Here is a 13,671-nt window from a genome sequence, read left to right on the forward strand (position 1 = left end):
ATTTATAAACTTGCCTATAGGTCACAATGTTGCTGTTATAGTTAGCGGTTTGTCCACTAGGAGGCAGTGGTAGTTACCGAACATTGCCGAATCCATCGGACAGTGGACATGCTACTCCTCAGCACTGGAAAGGATTCAGTCTGCTTCTTTCATACTTTTGCAGTATTAAAAAACATTAAATGAATGGAAAAAAAATAAATAAAAAAAGAAAATATTAGATTATTATAAATACAAATAGTCTCTATTTGAAAATAAATTATGGGTGTAACCACAGAAAGGCTGGTATGTGGGAGGCCCAAGCACCACTACTGATACACAAACTAAAGTTTGAGAACTGTTAGTGAAATGTATTATGTGAGACTGTACTTTATTTTATTTTTCTGTCTGTGTGTGTGTGTGTGTGTGTGCGGATGTGTGTGTGTGTATTCTTTATATATGTACACATTTTTTTTTTTTTTTTTTTTTATCGGTTTTTTTATCTGTACAAATCTGTTTGTTTTTTTGTTAAAAAAATAAATAATGAAAAAAAAAAATGAATACAAGCCTTCCACGCCTGAATACAAATGAACTATTGAATACAAATACAAGCCGCTCCATGCACGTATGTAGTCTGAGCTGTGTGTGTGAGACCACGCATGCACAAGCATGTAGCAAACAATCTATTTTTGCTGTTTTTGTTTTTATTTGTGTTATTTTACGTGTTTAAATTTATGGATTAGCTGATAGCTGATTTTTGGTTTGTATTGATATTGATGAAAATATTTGACCTTTTCCTGTGAGCGAAAACATTGTCGTGTTTTCTGTTTTTCTTTTGCTTTTCGCACCTCAAAATCACACCAAATCCTTCACACAGTTTAGCTGTATGATGCTAATGAACGATCCGGTCACCGACACCAACAGGAATTTGAATCTTTCAGCAGAGTGTATAGTTGCCTCTGTTTCTGGCTTCAGGGTATTCTGGGTTCGGGTTTGGCTCTGAAGGTCCAGGAGCAGCACAGACAGAAGCACTTTGAGAAGCGCAGACATCCGGCGGCTGGCCTCATCCAGGTGAGAAGCAGCATGTTGTCATGGTTCCTGGATGGATCAGTCCGTATCGCTAGTAGCTGTGCATGGAATTCATATTTAGAGATTAAGATCCTAATAAAAACGTCATGTTCTGCTGTGGCTTCTTATCTCAAGTCGGCCTGGCGATATTACTCCACCAATCCAATCAGGGAAGACCTTATTGCCACATGGAGATTTTATGAGACTGTCATCTCTCTTCCATGTTTCAGGTAAGTCCTATTACACAAACTCCAGCAACTGTTGAACATTTCTGTTCAGTGTATAAATTCACTACATTTAATCATCAAATTATTGTTTTATATTTCAGCCTACTTATTATCATTTACACGTTGTCAATGATTCTGTTCTTTCTGCCATTTGGAAAGATTCAGGGAAAAAAAGAGACTGAAATGTCCATTTTGCTTCCTCAAACTGAGGAAAACCTGATGCCATGAAAATTTATCTCTGGGAACCGAGCAGTCGCAAAACTGTTCATAGAGCTTCAATGATAACAATAATCTTTGGTCTTTAATCTATCTGTCATATCTGTCCATCAACCCTTTCGTCCATCCACCAATTTACCCATCCATCCATTTCCTCCTCCGCTCATCCATCCATCCATCCGTCCACCCACCAATTTACCCATCCATCCATTTCCTCCTCCGTTCATCCATCCATTTCCTCCTCTGTTCATCCATCCATCCACCAATTTACCCATCCATCCATTTCCTCCTCCGTTCATCCATCCATCCATTTCCTCCTCTGTTTATCCATCTACCCATCCATCCATCAGTCCGTCCGTCCATCCATCCATCTATCTACCTATCCATCCATCCATCTATCCATCCAATCATCCATCCATTGTTCATCCATCCATCTATCATTCATCCATCCATCCATTCATCCATCTATTGTCCGTCCATCCATCCATCCTTCCCTCCATCCATCCATCCATTCATCCATCTATTGTCCGTCCATCCATCCATCCTTCCCTCCATCCATCCATCCATCCATCCATTTCTTCCTCCGTTGATCCATCCATTCGTCCATCCATCAATTTAACCATCCATTCATCTATTTCCTCCTCCATCCATCCATCCATCCATCCATCCATCCATTATATCTATCCATCCATCACACAAACATGCTTGTTAAAGGTATAAGTCATGTGACTTGTGTTTTCTCTCTCTCTGCATGGAAGGAAGGACACGTTGGAGGCCATGGTGAGGTAGGTCACTGCTGCCTGATGTCCTGCAGAGATGCATTAATTCACAGTAGAGGCTTTCTGATGAGGCTAATGAAACTTTCCCAGAATATCCCGGCCCATCTGTTTCAAATAGCTTCCTGTATTAATCCAGGAGTCAGATTCATCTCGCCATGAAGATTTGACTTAATTTTGAATGCCCAGCCATCCCACTGCCCCACACATCAACACTTACGACATTTTAACAGATTTTTTTAGAAACCTATTAGTAAGTCCATTAATTATGTCTCAGTTATGAATGACAGTTAGATGTAGTAATTAAGCCCCAGATGAGGCCTGAGGGTTGGATGATTTTTCTCGTGTCCATCATACAGAGAGACATTAACGGGTCTCTTCATCAAATAATGATTTCACTGGTGATGTTGATGTAATAAAGACTTACCTTCTCTCATCAGTGGCATTTTAGGTATTAAGTTTTTTTTTCACATTTTGGACATTCATCTGTTTTTTTTTCCTGCAAAAAAATCTAAAGTATCATCAAAGTGAACAGAGAATAGATTGTTTAATATTATTTGCTAAGTCTCTGTAAACATCCACAAGCTGTTAGAACTGACTGAAACATGTAAGATGGAATGGAAAGAAAGCATAACATAAATAACATTTTTTACAACACTGGCTGTCAATGTTCACACTGCGTTTTAGTAAAGTTTAAAACAAAACAATTAATTCCACCTTCACAAAGTGAAGAAGCAACACCAGGACAGAAACAAGACAACAGAGGCGCTGGACATGATGTTACATGTCCATCTCTCCAGCCATGACTGAAGAAGTCGACCAATCGCAGCCTTCGATCTGATATCCTGACATCTCGTGAAACCAAGTCGCTCATCTGCACGTAGACTGTTGGTGGAAAACTTTGGCTTATAATGGAGCCGACTTGACTGCCAACTTTCAGGACAAAATCTACAAGATGTTGACGTTTGCTCCCATAGACTAAAGTCCGCCCACCGCAGTTCTCATGCAATCCCGTCGCACAAGACTCCACTGTAAGGAGGATGGAGACATGAAACATTTTGCATTTTGGATCAGCTGTTTCCGTTGCCACTACTGCTGTTGCCGCTGTCCTCATCAGAAGACTTAAGAAGCAGATGAAAGTTTGGTAGCAAAGTTTGTTTTGATGAGAGCGGACGCCAATTATGGAGTTACTGGGACAAATTATAGATTCTGAATTTCAGAAGGATCCTGTATACGTTTAAATGCCTCTGAAACCTCATGTGACACGCCGTTCACAAACGCTAGATTGAGCATGCTCAAAATGATGTTCATTAGACAGAAATACAGTACGTTCAGTTCACTCTCCCCAAAAATATGAACGAGTTCATGAACGATCGCTCAATGATCTCGTTCAGACCCAACACTGCCAGCAACCTACAGGTGATGCCTCAGAGGCTCCGCCCATCTTTTTATATACAGTCTACAACATGGACATGTGCAAGGTTTGGACAGTGGCCTTTCTGTGTGGAGTCTGCATGTTCTCCCCGTGTATGCGTGGGTTCTCTCCAGGTACTCCAGTTTCCTCCCACCATCCAAAGACATGCATGTTAGGTTAAATTGCTCCTTGGAGTGAGTGTGAGTGGTTGTTTGTCTCTGTGTGGCCCTGCAATGGACTGGCGAGCTGTCCAGGGTGTACCCTGCCTGTCGCCCAAAGCCAGCTGGGATAGGCTCCAGCTTCCCCGCGACCCTGAATTGGATTAAGCGGTTCAGAAAATGAATGAAAATGAATGAACATGGACATGTGTGAAAAACTGCCTCATGAGAGCGTAAAAAGTTTTCTGTGATATTTAAGAAGTTTTCATAAATCTGTGTATTTCCATAACTAGTTTTCTCTTTTGCAATATTTAGGTTTTGCGTAACTCTAGTGTTGATGGAAGCAAAGCTGCTTCCAGTGGAGTGTTGTGCATCAACACCTTTCACCAGCTGCCATGTTTAACACTCAGGATTGAGTTTCTGCTGCTGAACGGGAGCTCTGATGCACACACTGACAGTCAGGAGGGAAGTTCAGATCACTGTTCTATTCAACGTTGGGAGAACGGAGAAAATAATGACTTGAGGAAAGAAACGAAGACACAAAGACGTGGAAGGACACTGAAGGAAGTAAAGACTGAGAGGCAGAGAGAGAGAGAGCTTTAATTGTGTTGTAGGATCAGCGGTTTGGAAAGTTACCACCCTGACGTTATCTTGTCACTGTGAGCGAAGAGGTGGACGACGGCCAGAAGCTGCGACAGCGCTGTGATGCCCAACAACGAGCCGATAAGCCGCCTGGTGTGTGTGTGTGTGGGGGGGGGGGGGGGGGGGGGGGGGGGGTTTCAACGAGCTGTGTGATATTAGATGTTTTATCTGGGTTTTCCATTAGCACATTGAGGTCAACTCAGAGAAAACGATAACTCAGCTGAGCATCAGTTTCGTGTGTTTATGTGTTTTACCTTCATGTTTGTCTCTATGGAGTTCACAACATTTCCACATTATTTCTCTATTGAACTACTTGGAAAGTGGAAGTCTTTTCCCACTTTAGATGGAATTGTTGCGTTTTTAAGCCTCGACATTCATTTTACGGCTAATTTTCTGCAGATTGACGCAAGCCCTGTAAAGCAGAATGCGTGTCTTGGGAAGCTGTGGGAGATAAGCGGCATTATTTTTTCCTGTTGTGTTGCCCCGTTTACAGAGATCTGAGGGATAATCACATCTCATTTTCTGCTCTTTATTCGGCCGAGGAGCAGTCAAAAAGAGATTCTCTCTTCCTTTAAAGCTTCCTATTCTGCAGCCTCTCAGCGCAGTAATCTGCCATCCCTATTCTGCCCCGAGGCCACATAGAGGCTCATATTGTGTATCTGCTGTGGGAGCTAAGTCGCTGAGAATGCTCCACGTTTCAGAGGCCTTGTTTAAGCTGATGTCGGCTCCGATTACCCCGCCTCTCTGCCTCTTCTAAGGCACACAGGAGTCTTATTTTACCCAGGGAGCTCTTGTCTTTGTGTTGCCAAATATTGTCAGCCATTGGACAATAAAGGAGATCAATCTCCTTCGGCTCATTGAGGCTTCCTCTTTGCCTGGCGAGCAGCACTGATATGTTCAGACAGCAGACCATGAAGAACTTCTGTGATACAGTAAACCCCAGAACAGCTGAAAGGGAACACAAAAATACCTCATAGAAAGAGCCGTTTAAGCTCAGAAATGACTGAGAACTTGGAGGTTCATAGGTTGACCAGGTTTGTGTTCCGAGGAGGACTTCAGTCCCTACATTTAACTAAATATGTATGTTTCTGGGCCCCCTGTGATTCAGCGTACCATGTTACACAACATGAAGCCATAAAAATACATCTTTATCTTCCAAACTCCTGGTTTTTTTTTTCTCTTCTGTCCCAATTCAGCCAGAAACTAAGTTTACTGGAACGTGTTCGCCTTCCCACTGCGAGACCATCCGTTGGGATGGCCAAGAAGCTCGCAGGTAACACCGACTCTATTGAGGAGAGTCCTTCCAAGGAGCCCAAACCTGCTGGCTTCAGTAACCGGGAACGCTTTCGCACTGCCTTCCGCATGAAGGCCTACACGCTCCGCCAGAGCTCTGAAGGTAGGAATCCAACCCTGAAGGTTGAGAACCTCTGTTAGCTGATACGCAGCTGCTACACCGGAGTTCTCCTGTGTTTCTCCGTCAGATGCCGGAGCGCTAGCAGACCCAGCCTTAGAGGAGCGGGGCTTCCCCCCAGACATCCTCATGGAGGAGATGATCCCGACACTCAAACTGGTCATCAGGGCAGTCAGGTTAGCGAATGCTGATCATCGGTCAAACAGAAACAGAGATGATAAATTACTACGACCAAATTTCTGCATGTGTGGCTCTATTTCACGCTGATGTATGAACATGTTTTGACTTTAATGTGAAAGTGTGAAACAGCGCCATCTCATGGATTTTATCAGCATCATTGTTTAATGAAGAAGGGAAGCAATATTTCATAAAAGTAAAGAAATGATTAAGTAGAAAAATTTTACCAGGTGCTAGAATAATCAGTGTTTCTGGAAACTGGTAGAATAACCCTTACAAAAAAAAATATCTCATCTCAGGGTTTCTCACTTGCTTTCAGCACCTCCTGGTATCTCTAATGGTGCCATTATCCATTTCTGCCAATTTCTACATGTTTTACATTTAGTTTCTTTGCTTTTTAATAAATTTATTAGCTTTTTAGTTTGTGTAGAACTGACCAAACTATTTTTTTTACCCTAAGCTGATCCTGATATTTTTTCTCAATACTGACCATTATGACGTCCAATGAGCCGGTAATGGTTCACGGTCTGGTTGTTGAGTTTGTGTTGATTTGTGAAATTCTTCATAAGATATGTTCATTTAAATCAGAGAAAACAGATTTCTCTGGGCTTTTTTAATTAAAAACAAGTCCTAATAATAAGATTATGGATAAAAACTTATATAATGCCAAAAATCTTTCTTGAAATAAAGCTAGAAGACCGGCATCAGAGTTCTTTAAAATGGCGTTCTTGTCACAATTCTCCATGTAATTATTTGATTTGTTTCTTTATATCAAAAATTTCCTAATCCTAGAAATTCACTAGCAAGACAGAAACAATAACAAACCCATCCGTTTTTCCGATTTTATAACCTTTCTAGGCAAGAAAAGTGTAAATGTGTCAATGAGATCATGTAAACAGAGCGTAAGCACAGCTCACACATGTTGACAGTGTGCTGGTAAATCTATAGGCCACACAGCTGACATAATGCAGGAATTCAATCTAGCGTGAGGGTCGGTGAGATGAGTGATTAACCCTGTGAAAGTACTTCTTCCTTCCACTCCATTATACTGGGGTTGAATGGGTGTCTGAATAGGATGCTCAGACCTGAAAGGTTTTAGTTTCAGGACCCAAGACTTTCTGCCAAACACCGGAGCATCCGCTGACTCTGGGAAGGATCTGCTGAAAGTCGGACTTGTGTAAGACAAAACAGGGAGCTCGGTGGGTGGCAGGGAGTTGTCAAGGTCGAGGGTTTTTCAAAGAGATGAAAGATGGGTTTGATCCCAACGACAAGCACAGAAAGTGTTAAAGTCAAAGGATTTATCTGCAGGGCTGTCGACCCTTCTTACTGCTAAACAGCCGCTGTTTGACAAAGACCTGGTTGATAGCCAGCAGCTGATTTGGTTTGCACTTCAGGTGTCAGGTGGTAAGTGGTGTGAAGTGGCGTCAGCTAAAAATGGCTGACAGTGCATTAGAAATAGGTCACTGCCCGACTAAAAAGAAGCAGTGAGGGTAAGTTAAAGCGCTACCTCTGGTCAGTGGTTAGTGTGAACAGCATCCCGAGTCTATCGTTTGTTTATCTCAGACGCCTTCTAGTTAACTTCAGAGGCTTTCTGTGTATTTCCAGCTGGAGGGATCCTGGGAATTATGGAGGGATAATGTCACACATTTATTCAGGAAAACTCTTATGGCCCATTTATGCTTGATGCAGAAGACGGAAACACAGATAGATGGACAGTTTCGTCTGCCTCCTGCGTTGCTTACACTCGTAATTTGGTCCATTTCACTATCCGTCACAAAATGTAGCAATACCACCATAAATCACAGGGGGGCAGTGTTGAGTTGTATAGCTGACATGCAACTGGCGAAAAGAAACCAGAAAGGAAGAGGAACAGAAAGAAGATTATAGCTGTGTCTCAGTTCAGGGTCTGCACACTGCGGATTCATCGGCTGCATGCGTTATAGTGACGCGCCAAGTGCTGTTCTAATTTAAAGGCTACTTCCAATCCTGCCTTTAAATCTGCACTTCATTTGGCTCCAGATTAGCTTGAAACGAAGTGTACATGCGATGCATCCTTCCTCGCCTCTTTCCTCGCCTCTGTCCTCCCAGAATTCATTGCGTATCTGATTAAAAAGAATGAATAGAGCGACAGTGTAGGCATCACATCAGCGAGGCCTATTTTTTTTTTATTTATGTGTACACACACATTTTTTTCCCAGCAGACAAGCTGGGATGACAGCAGCATTGTGTTTACTAACTACAAATGAATATGGTCTCATTTCACTAACAGTAAGCACACTTCAGAGTGTGCTGACTGTGTAGAACACTTCTTAGCCTACGTAATGACCATGAACTGGAGCACAGCTTATGTAAAAGTCACTGAACAAAAAGCACCCGAAGAAGACACAGAAGACATTGAGAACAGAAAATTTCCTGATTTATTCCTTTTACTTCTTCTGGTATTTTTGGATAGTTGTGAACAACTATATAGCGGTACATTACCGCTATCGACCAGTGTCAATACTTAGATGTGAACTCTGAACTCGGCACTGCCCCCTGGTGGATGGTCTGACTTAACAACTATAGCAACATAAAAAGTCGTTAATTATTTGTAAAAACATTTACATCTCTTTGTTTGTCCATACACACCACGCAAGCTGTACCTGAAATGAACTGGTCACGTGACCCCCACATCACATCCAGTGACATCTAAATGCAAAAAATGTTTCATTTTTTGTGTTACACTTTTGCGATAAACTTCTATATGGATATGTCTGTAAAACCACCTCATCAGAGCATAAAAACTTTAGTGATATCTGAGAGGTTTTTCAAAAGATGTTCCTTTTTTTTTTTTCTTCAAAATTTAAGTTTTGGGTAATTCTAGGGGTGAACGAAACACAGCTAGTGATGCTAAATACAGTTGCTCAAAGCTGAACCGGAGTAGAAAGGGGTGGGAATTCCAAATAAAGGGTATACTTTTTCCCACTTCTTTTTTTAAACTTAATCAATGACTTGATTATCTAATTTTGTTATTATTATTATTATTAATAAAAATAATAATAATAATAATAATAATAATATGACTATTATTTTTATTTTTCCTTCCTTAGTATATTAATTTATATATGTGTGTGTACATGTGTATGAATAGGTATGTACATATATTTTCTTTTGTTCAACATATTGTATATATATATATATATATATATATATATATATATATATAAAAAATAAATCAAAATCAAAGACTTAGCAGGCTGTCACTTTGCTGCAGCTAGTAAATGAATATTATTAATATTTTACCAGATTAGCTTGATGAAGTGTTGCTGTAGTGATAAAGGCTTGAACTTTGTTTCACAGGATCATGCAATTCCTCCTAAACAAGAAGCGGTTTAAGGAAACTCTGAGGCCTTACGATGTCAAAGATGTGATCGAGCAGTACTCTGCTGGACACCTGGACATGCTCTGCAGAATTAAATACCTCCAGACAAGGTGGGAAGCTGCAGGACAAATGAGAAGTTGGACGTCGCAAATGTCTTCTTTTCATCATGATCAACCAGTTCTGTTCTTCTGTTTTAAGGATTGACATGATTCTTGCACCTGGACCCCCTCTCACCCCCAAAAGCAAGAAGACTCAGAAAACACCCTTTACCTACCCACCCAATCAGTCACCCAGGTAGAAAACACAACCAGAGACTGTTCAGCATTATGAGATTCAGTTTATTTGCCTCCAACAACTGTTTGTGCAGCCCTCATCTCCTCAGTGTCCCTCTGTTCCAGGCATGAGTCTTATCTTCCCAAAGCCACGTCCATGCCAGATGCCGAAGACCAAAGCATGATGGGTAGATTTGTCAGGGTAGAGCGACAGGTGAGGACTGATATTACTTCACTCTCCATGCAACACATTTAATTATACATCTGGAATTTAAGTACTTGTACCTCAAGAGCTTGCTCACCTCATAAAAACCTGAAAGGACGAGTAACCTGGAGATGTCTGGGAGATACCCAGTAATCTGAAACCCCTAGCAGCTTCACTCCATGGTTGGAATATCCTCCAATCTCCAATCATTGATGAGTTTTACTTCACCTGTGTCTCGCAGAAGTCTTGATTCCTAATTGGCACAATGAACCAAATTCCTACAGACTCAACTGAGTGAATTTTTTTCTAACTCACCCTTTTAAAAGTAATTTAATCTCAAAATTCTGCATATTTAGGGGCGTGTCCTTTTGATTGACAGGTACCCGATCTCCCGCTTGAAGTAGGAAGAATGTAGAACAACCGCGGTTTTTAGCTGGTTTACAACATGATTTAGCTTTAGCCTGCTTACCTCCATTAACTGGTTAGCTCCTGTTTTCTCAAGGTTAGCTCAGTTAGCTCTTAGCTACAGGCAGCTCAGATTTCGCTCGATGTCAATCATCCACCATGATGCTCACAGCCCCCCTCTCAGCTCCTCATCTTTGCCCATATATGTATTTTCCTGGCGAGACGTCACGCATGCCCCTGCTAAGATGGCGAAGATAGGAACCGCCCACCGAGCTTCAGCTCTTCAGAAACCTATTGGTGACGTCACGGAGGCTCTGCCCATCTTGTCATATACAGTCTATGGTCAGGATAGAGTTGTGATTGGTCAGACCAGGACAGGACCAAGTGGAAATGTGGAAGCTAGTTTGAGCAATCTCAACTAAGGGGTTCTAGTTCGCCAAGTAGAATCTTAAATTTAACAAAAACAGTTTACCCACTCACATCTTCCACCAGAAACTACTCAAGTTAAAAATTTCTCAGTATTTTCTTTACACTTTGCCTCAATTAATTGTGTCAATTATCGGATGTGGTCATCAGAAACATACAGGTAGGCTGTAGTGGTTAAACCATTCCGTGTTGGTACACATTGGTACCCACCACCACCATTCCACCAGCAGCAGCCTGAAGCGTTGATCCTGATGGCAGGAGGGATCCATGTTGTCATGATGTTTCCAGCAGATTCTGATCCTACCATGTGAATGTGGAGCTGAACTGGAGACTCATCAGACCAGCAACGTTTCTCCATCTTCTATTGTCCAGTTCTGGTTGGAACCATTGTTTATCTGTTGTCTTTCCATCATCTCCAACCAGTCTGTCCATTCTCCTCTGACCTCCGACATCAACCAGACATTCTGGTCCAGACAACTGCTGCTCGCTGGATATTTTCTCTTCTTCAGACCTTCTCTGTAAACACTGGAGATGATTGTGTGTAAAAGTCCCATTAAATACTCAGACCAACAACATGCTACATCTAAGGTCACTTCAATCCTTTTTATCTCTCATTCTGATGCTCAGTTTCACCTTCAGCAAGGCGTCTTCATCATGTCTACATGACTAAATGCTGCCTTGTGATTGGCTGGTGGGATGAGAACTATCCAGCGGGTGTATACAGCAGATATCCTTTAATATATTTTTAAGAACGGGATAGCAAGCCGAAAGGCGTTGTCTGCTGATTTTAATGTTAATTATGTCATAAATACTCAGACATTGTGAAAACATCAGTGATGCCTGTGTGAATGCGTCTCTGTCTCAGGTGGAGGACATGGAGAAGAAGTTGGACTTCCTGGTGGACATGCACATCCAGCACACTGAGCACCTGCAGGTGGACTCCGCCGGCGCCGCCCACATGACCCTGGAGACCTGCGATTCTACGGCGAATGGTGAGATCAGGCGGGTTTTCCTCAACTACTCTGAGGCTTTCCCACACATGTCGTACCAGATTCCGGTCAGCAAAGTGAATCTGCACTACGGCCGAGGACGGGGAGGCAGGGATGGGTTGGCAGGTGGCGACGTCATACCTCCGGTTCACCTACGCCGTCCTCCGTCAGCCATCCCCACATACACGGAGCGTCCCACCGTGTTGCCCATCAGCTCCCTGCAGGACTTGTCAGTGGGGCCGGGCAGGACCACAGGGGGGCGGGGGGGTGACTCTCCTCTCTCCATGTTATCGGTGAACCATGAGGAGCTGGAGCGCTCGCCCAGCGGGTTCAGCATCTCTGGGGAGCGGGAGGGGGAGGAAGGAGTGGACCTATCACTGGGGGCTGGGATGGCGACTGGGGAGACCAGCTGGACGAGACCCAGGCCTAGCTACCTGGCTGAGGGGGAGACGGACACCGACACAGACCCCTTCACGCCTAGCGGGGGGCCTCTGCCTCTGTCCTCTACTGGGGAGGGTTTTGGCGATGCTGTATGGAACACGCCGCCTTGAGAGGCATTGACCCACGACTCCCGACAACTTAAATCCAGCTGACACCTCGGAGCCCAACTCACCAGGCCAAAGCGACACCTTAGGGCCAAACCTTTGGGACGATGGAGGGTCTTACCCACCTCCATGCTGCAGAGGCCTTGTGAGAGGTCGCTGACCTTCAGAGGCCGGCGCAGGTATCATCTGACGGAGAGCCATGGCACCGAGTCTGCCCAGAACAAAAACATAAAGGGAAACCGAACCGTTTGTAAAGTAGAACTCTGTACAGCTCACTCTTTAGCTGAAATTTAAAAAAGAACATTATTATACATATTATATTCACCCAAAAGCTTTATTGCTGCAAAGCCAACCGCACTGCATGTAACGCATGCGATTTTTAGTGTAGACACTGCAAAGTTCAGGATATCAGGAAACAGAAAAAGAGGTTGAATGGATACATATACTTGCTATGCCATTTTGTAACACTTATTTTTTTATATGACTACATTTTCATTGTTTTTGCATGGTTTGCATGATGACGCACCATTCTAGGGGTGAAGATTAGAGGACAATACTGGAACCAAAAGTCTCCTGTCTCTTTGTTTCATGTGTTGTCCGCCGACTCTTTGTATGTATGAGCGAATGAAAGTGTGTGCGCAAGAGAGACTTGAGTAACAAAAGACTGCATAGTTGCTAATTTTTGCGAGTTTTTTCACCATTTTTGCATTTAATTTTGCACTATAGAGCATCATCTCTGCCCAGGAAGCAGTTATTTTGTTTTTCACATCACTGTGCTCTTTATGCATACAGACCTGTCACCTGTATAAAAAAAAAGAAACAAACAAAACTAAAATTTGAAACACTAAATCTTTGCTGCTTTGTTGGCACATGAATTCAGGGATATAAACCACCTGCATAGCTTTTACTTTGGAAGGGTTTCTAAGCATTTGAGGATTCAGAGACTATTTGCATCCAACTAAACAGCGACTTTCTGCAACATGAACCAGACATCTGCATAGAAGACAGCATTAAAAGTCCTTTTCACATCTAAAGGCCCATTTATGCTCCTTACGTACGTAAATGCATAAGTTCCAAACATTGTCATATGTTCATCCACTAGAGGGCAGTGCTGAGTTCACTGGCTGGTAGCGCTAGTGCTCCGCTATAAAATAGTTTACAGCCCTCCAAAAACACAAGAAGAGGTATGAGAATAAAATCAAGATTTCTTTTAATTTCTTCTACATCTTTGTCATGTGCTTTTTATTGTGTCCTGTTCCTCTTCTTCTTCTATGGTTTCTTACTTTTGCTGCTTACGTCTCAGCTATACAACTTAATACTGCTCCCCGAGGTTTCGTCTTTCCAGTGGTGTCACTCCGCGTGAAGTGACTGATATCTAAGCTTCTTCAAAACGGAAAAAAATT

General features: G+C 42.6%; 1 protein-coding gene across 1 annotated transcript in view; it reads left to right on the forward strand.

Moving 5' to 3' along the window:
- Positions 1–12,274, forward strand: part of kcnq3 (potassium voltage-gated channel, KQT-like subfamily, member 3) — a gene marked incomplete at both ends in the record, with an annotated part of 127,476 nt that extends 115,202 nt beyond the window's left edge. Inside the window, 9 exons of the mRNA XM_079243281.1 lie at positions 952–1,047; positions 1,180–1,274; positions 2,246–2,272; positions 5,674–5,873; positions 5,959–6,064; positions 9,405–9,536; positions 9,625–9,720; positions 9,825–9,912; positions 11,600–12,274. Coding sequence (XP_079099407.1) covers positions 952–1,047; positions 1,180–1,274; positions 2,246–2,272; positions 5,674–5,873; positions 5,959–6,064; positions 9,405–9,536; positions 9,625–9,720; positions 9,825–9,912; positions 11,600–12,274 — 1,515 coding nt within the window. The remainder of the gene's footprint in view (positions 1–951; positions 1,048–1,179; positions 1,275–2,245; positions 2,273–5,673; positions 5,874–5,958; positions 6,065–9,404; positions 9,537–9,624; positions 9,721–9,824; positions 9,913–11,599) is intronic.
- Between the last annotated feature and the right edge of the window lie 1,397 nt (positions 12,275–13,671).

The sequence above is a fragment of the Telmatherina bonti genome, assembly GCF_933228915.1.
Source record: "Telmatherina bonti genome assembly, chromosome: 7".
NCBI classification, from domain to species: domain Eukaryota; kingdom Metazoa; phylum Chordata; class Actinopteri; order Atheriniformes; family Telmatherinidae; genus Telmatherina; species Telmatherina bonti.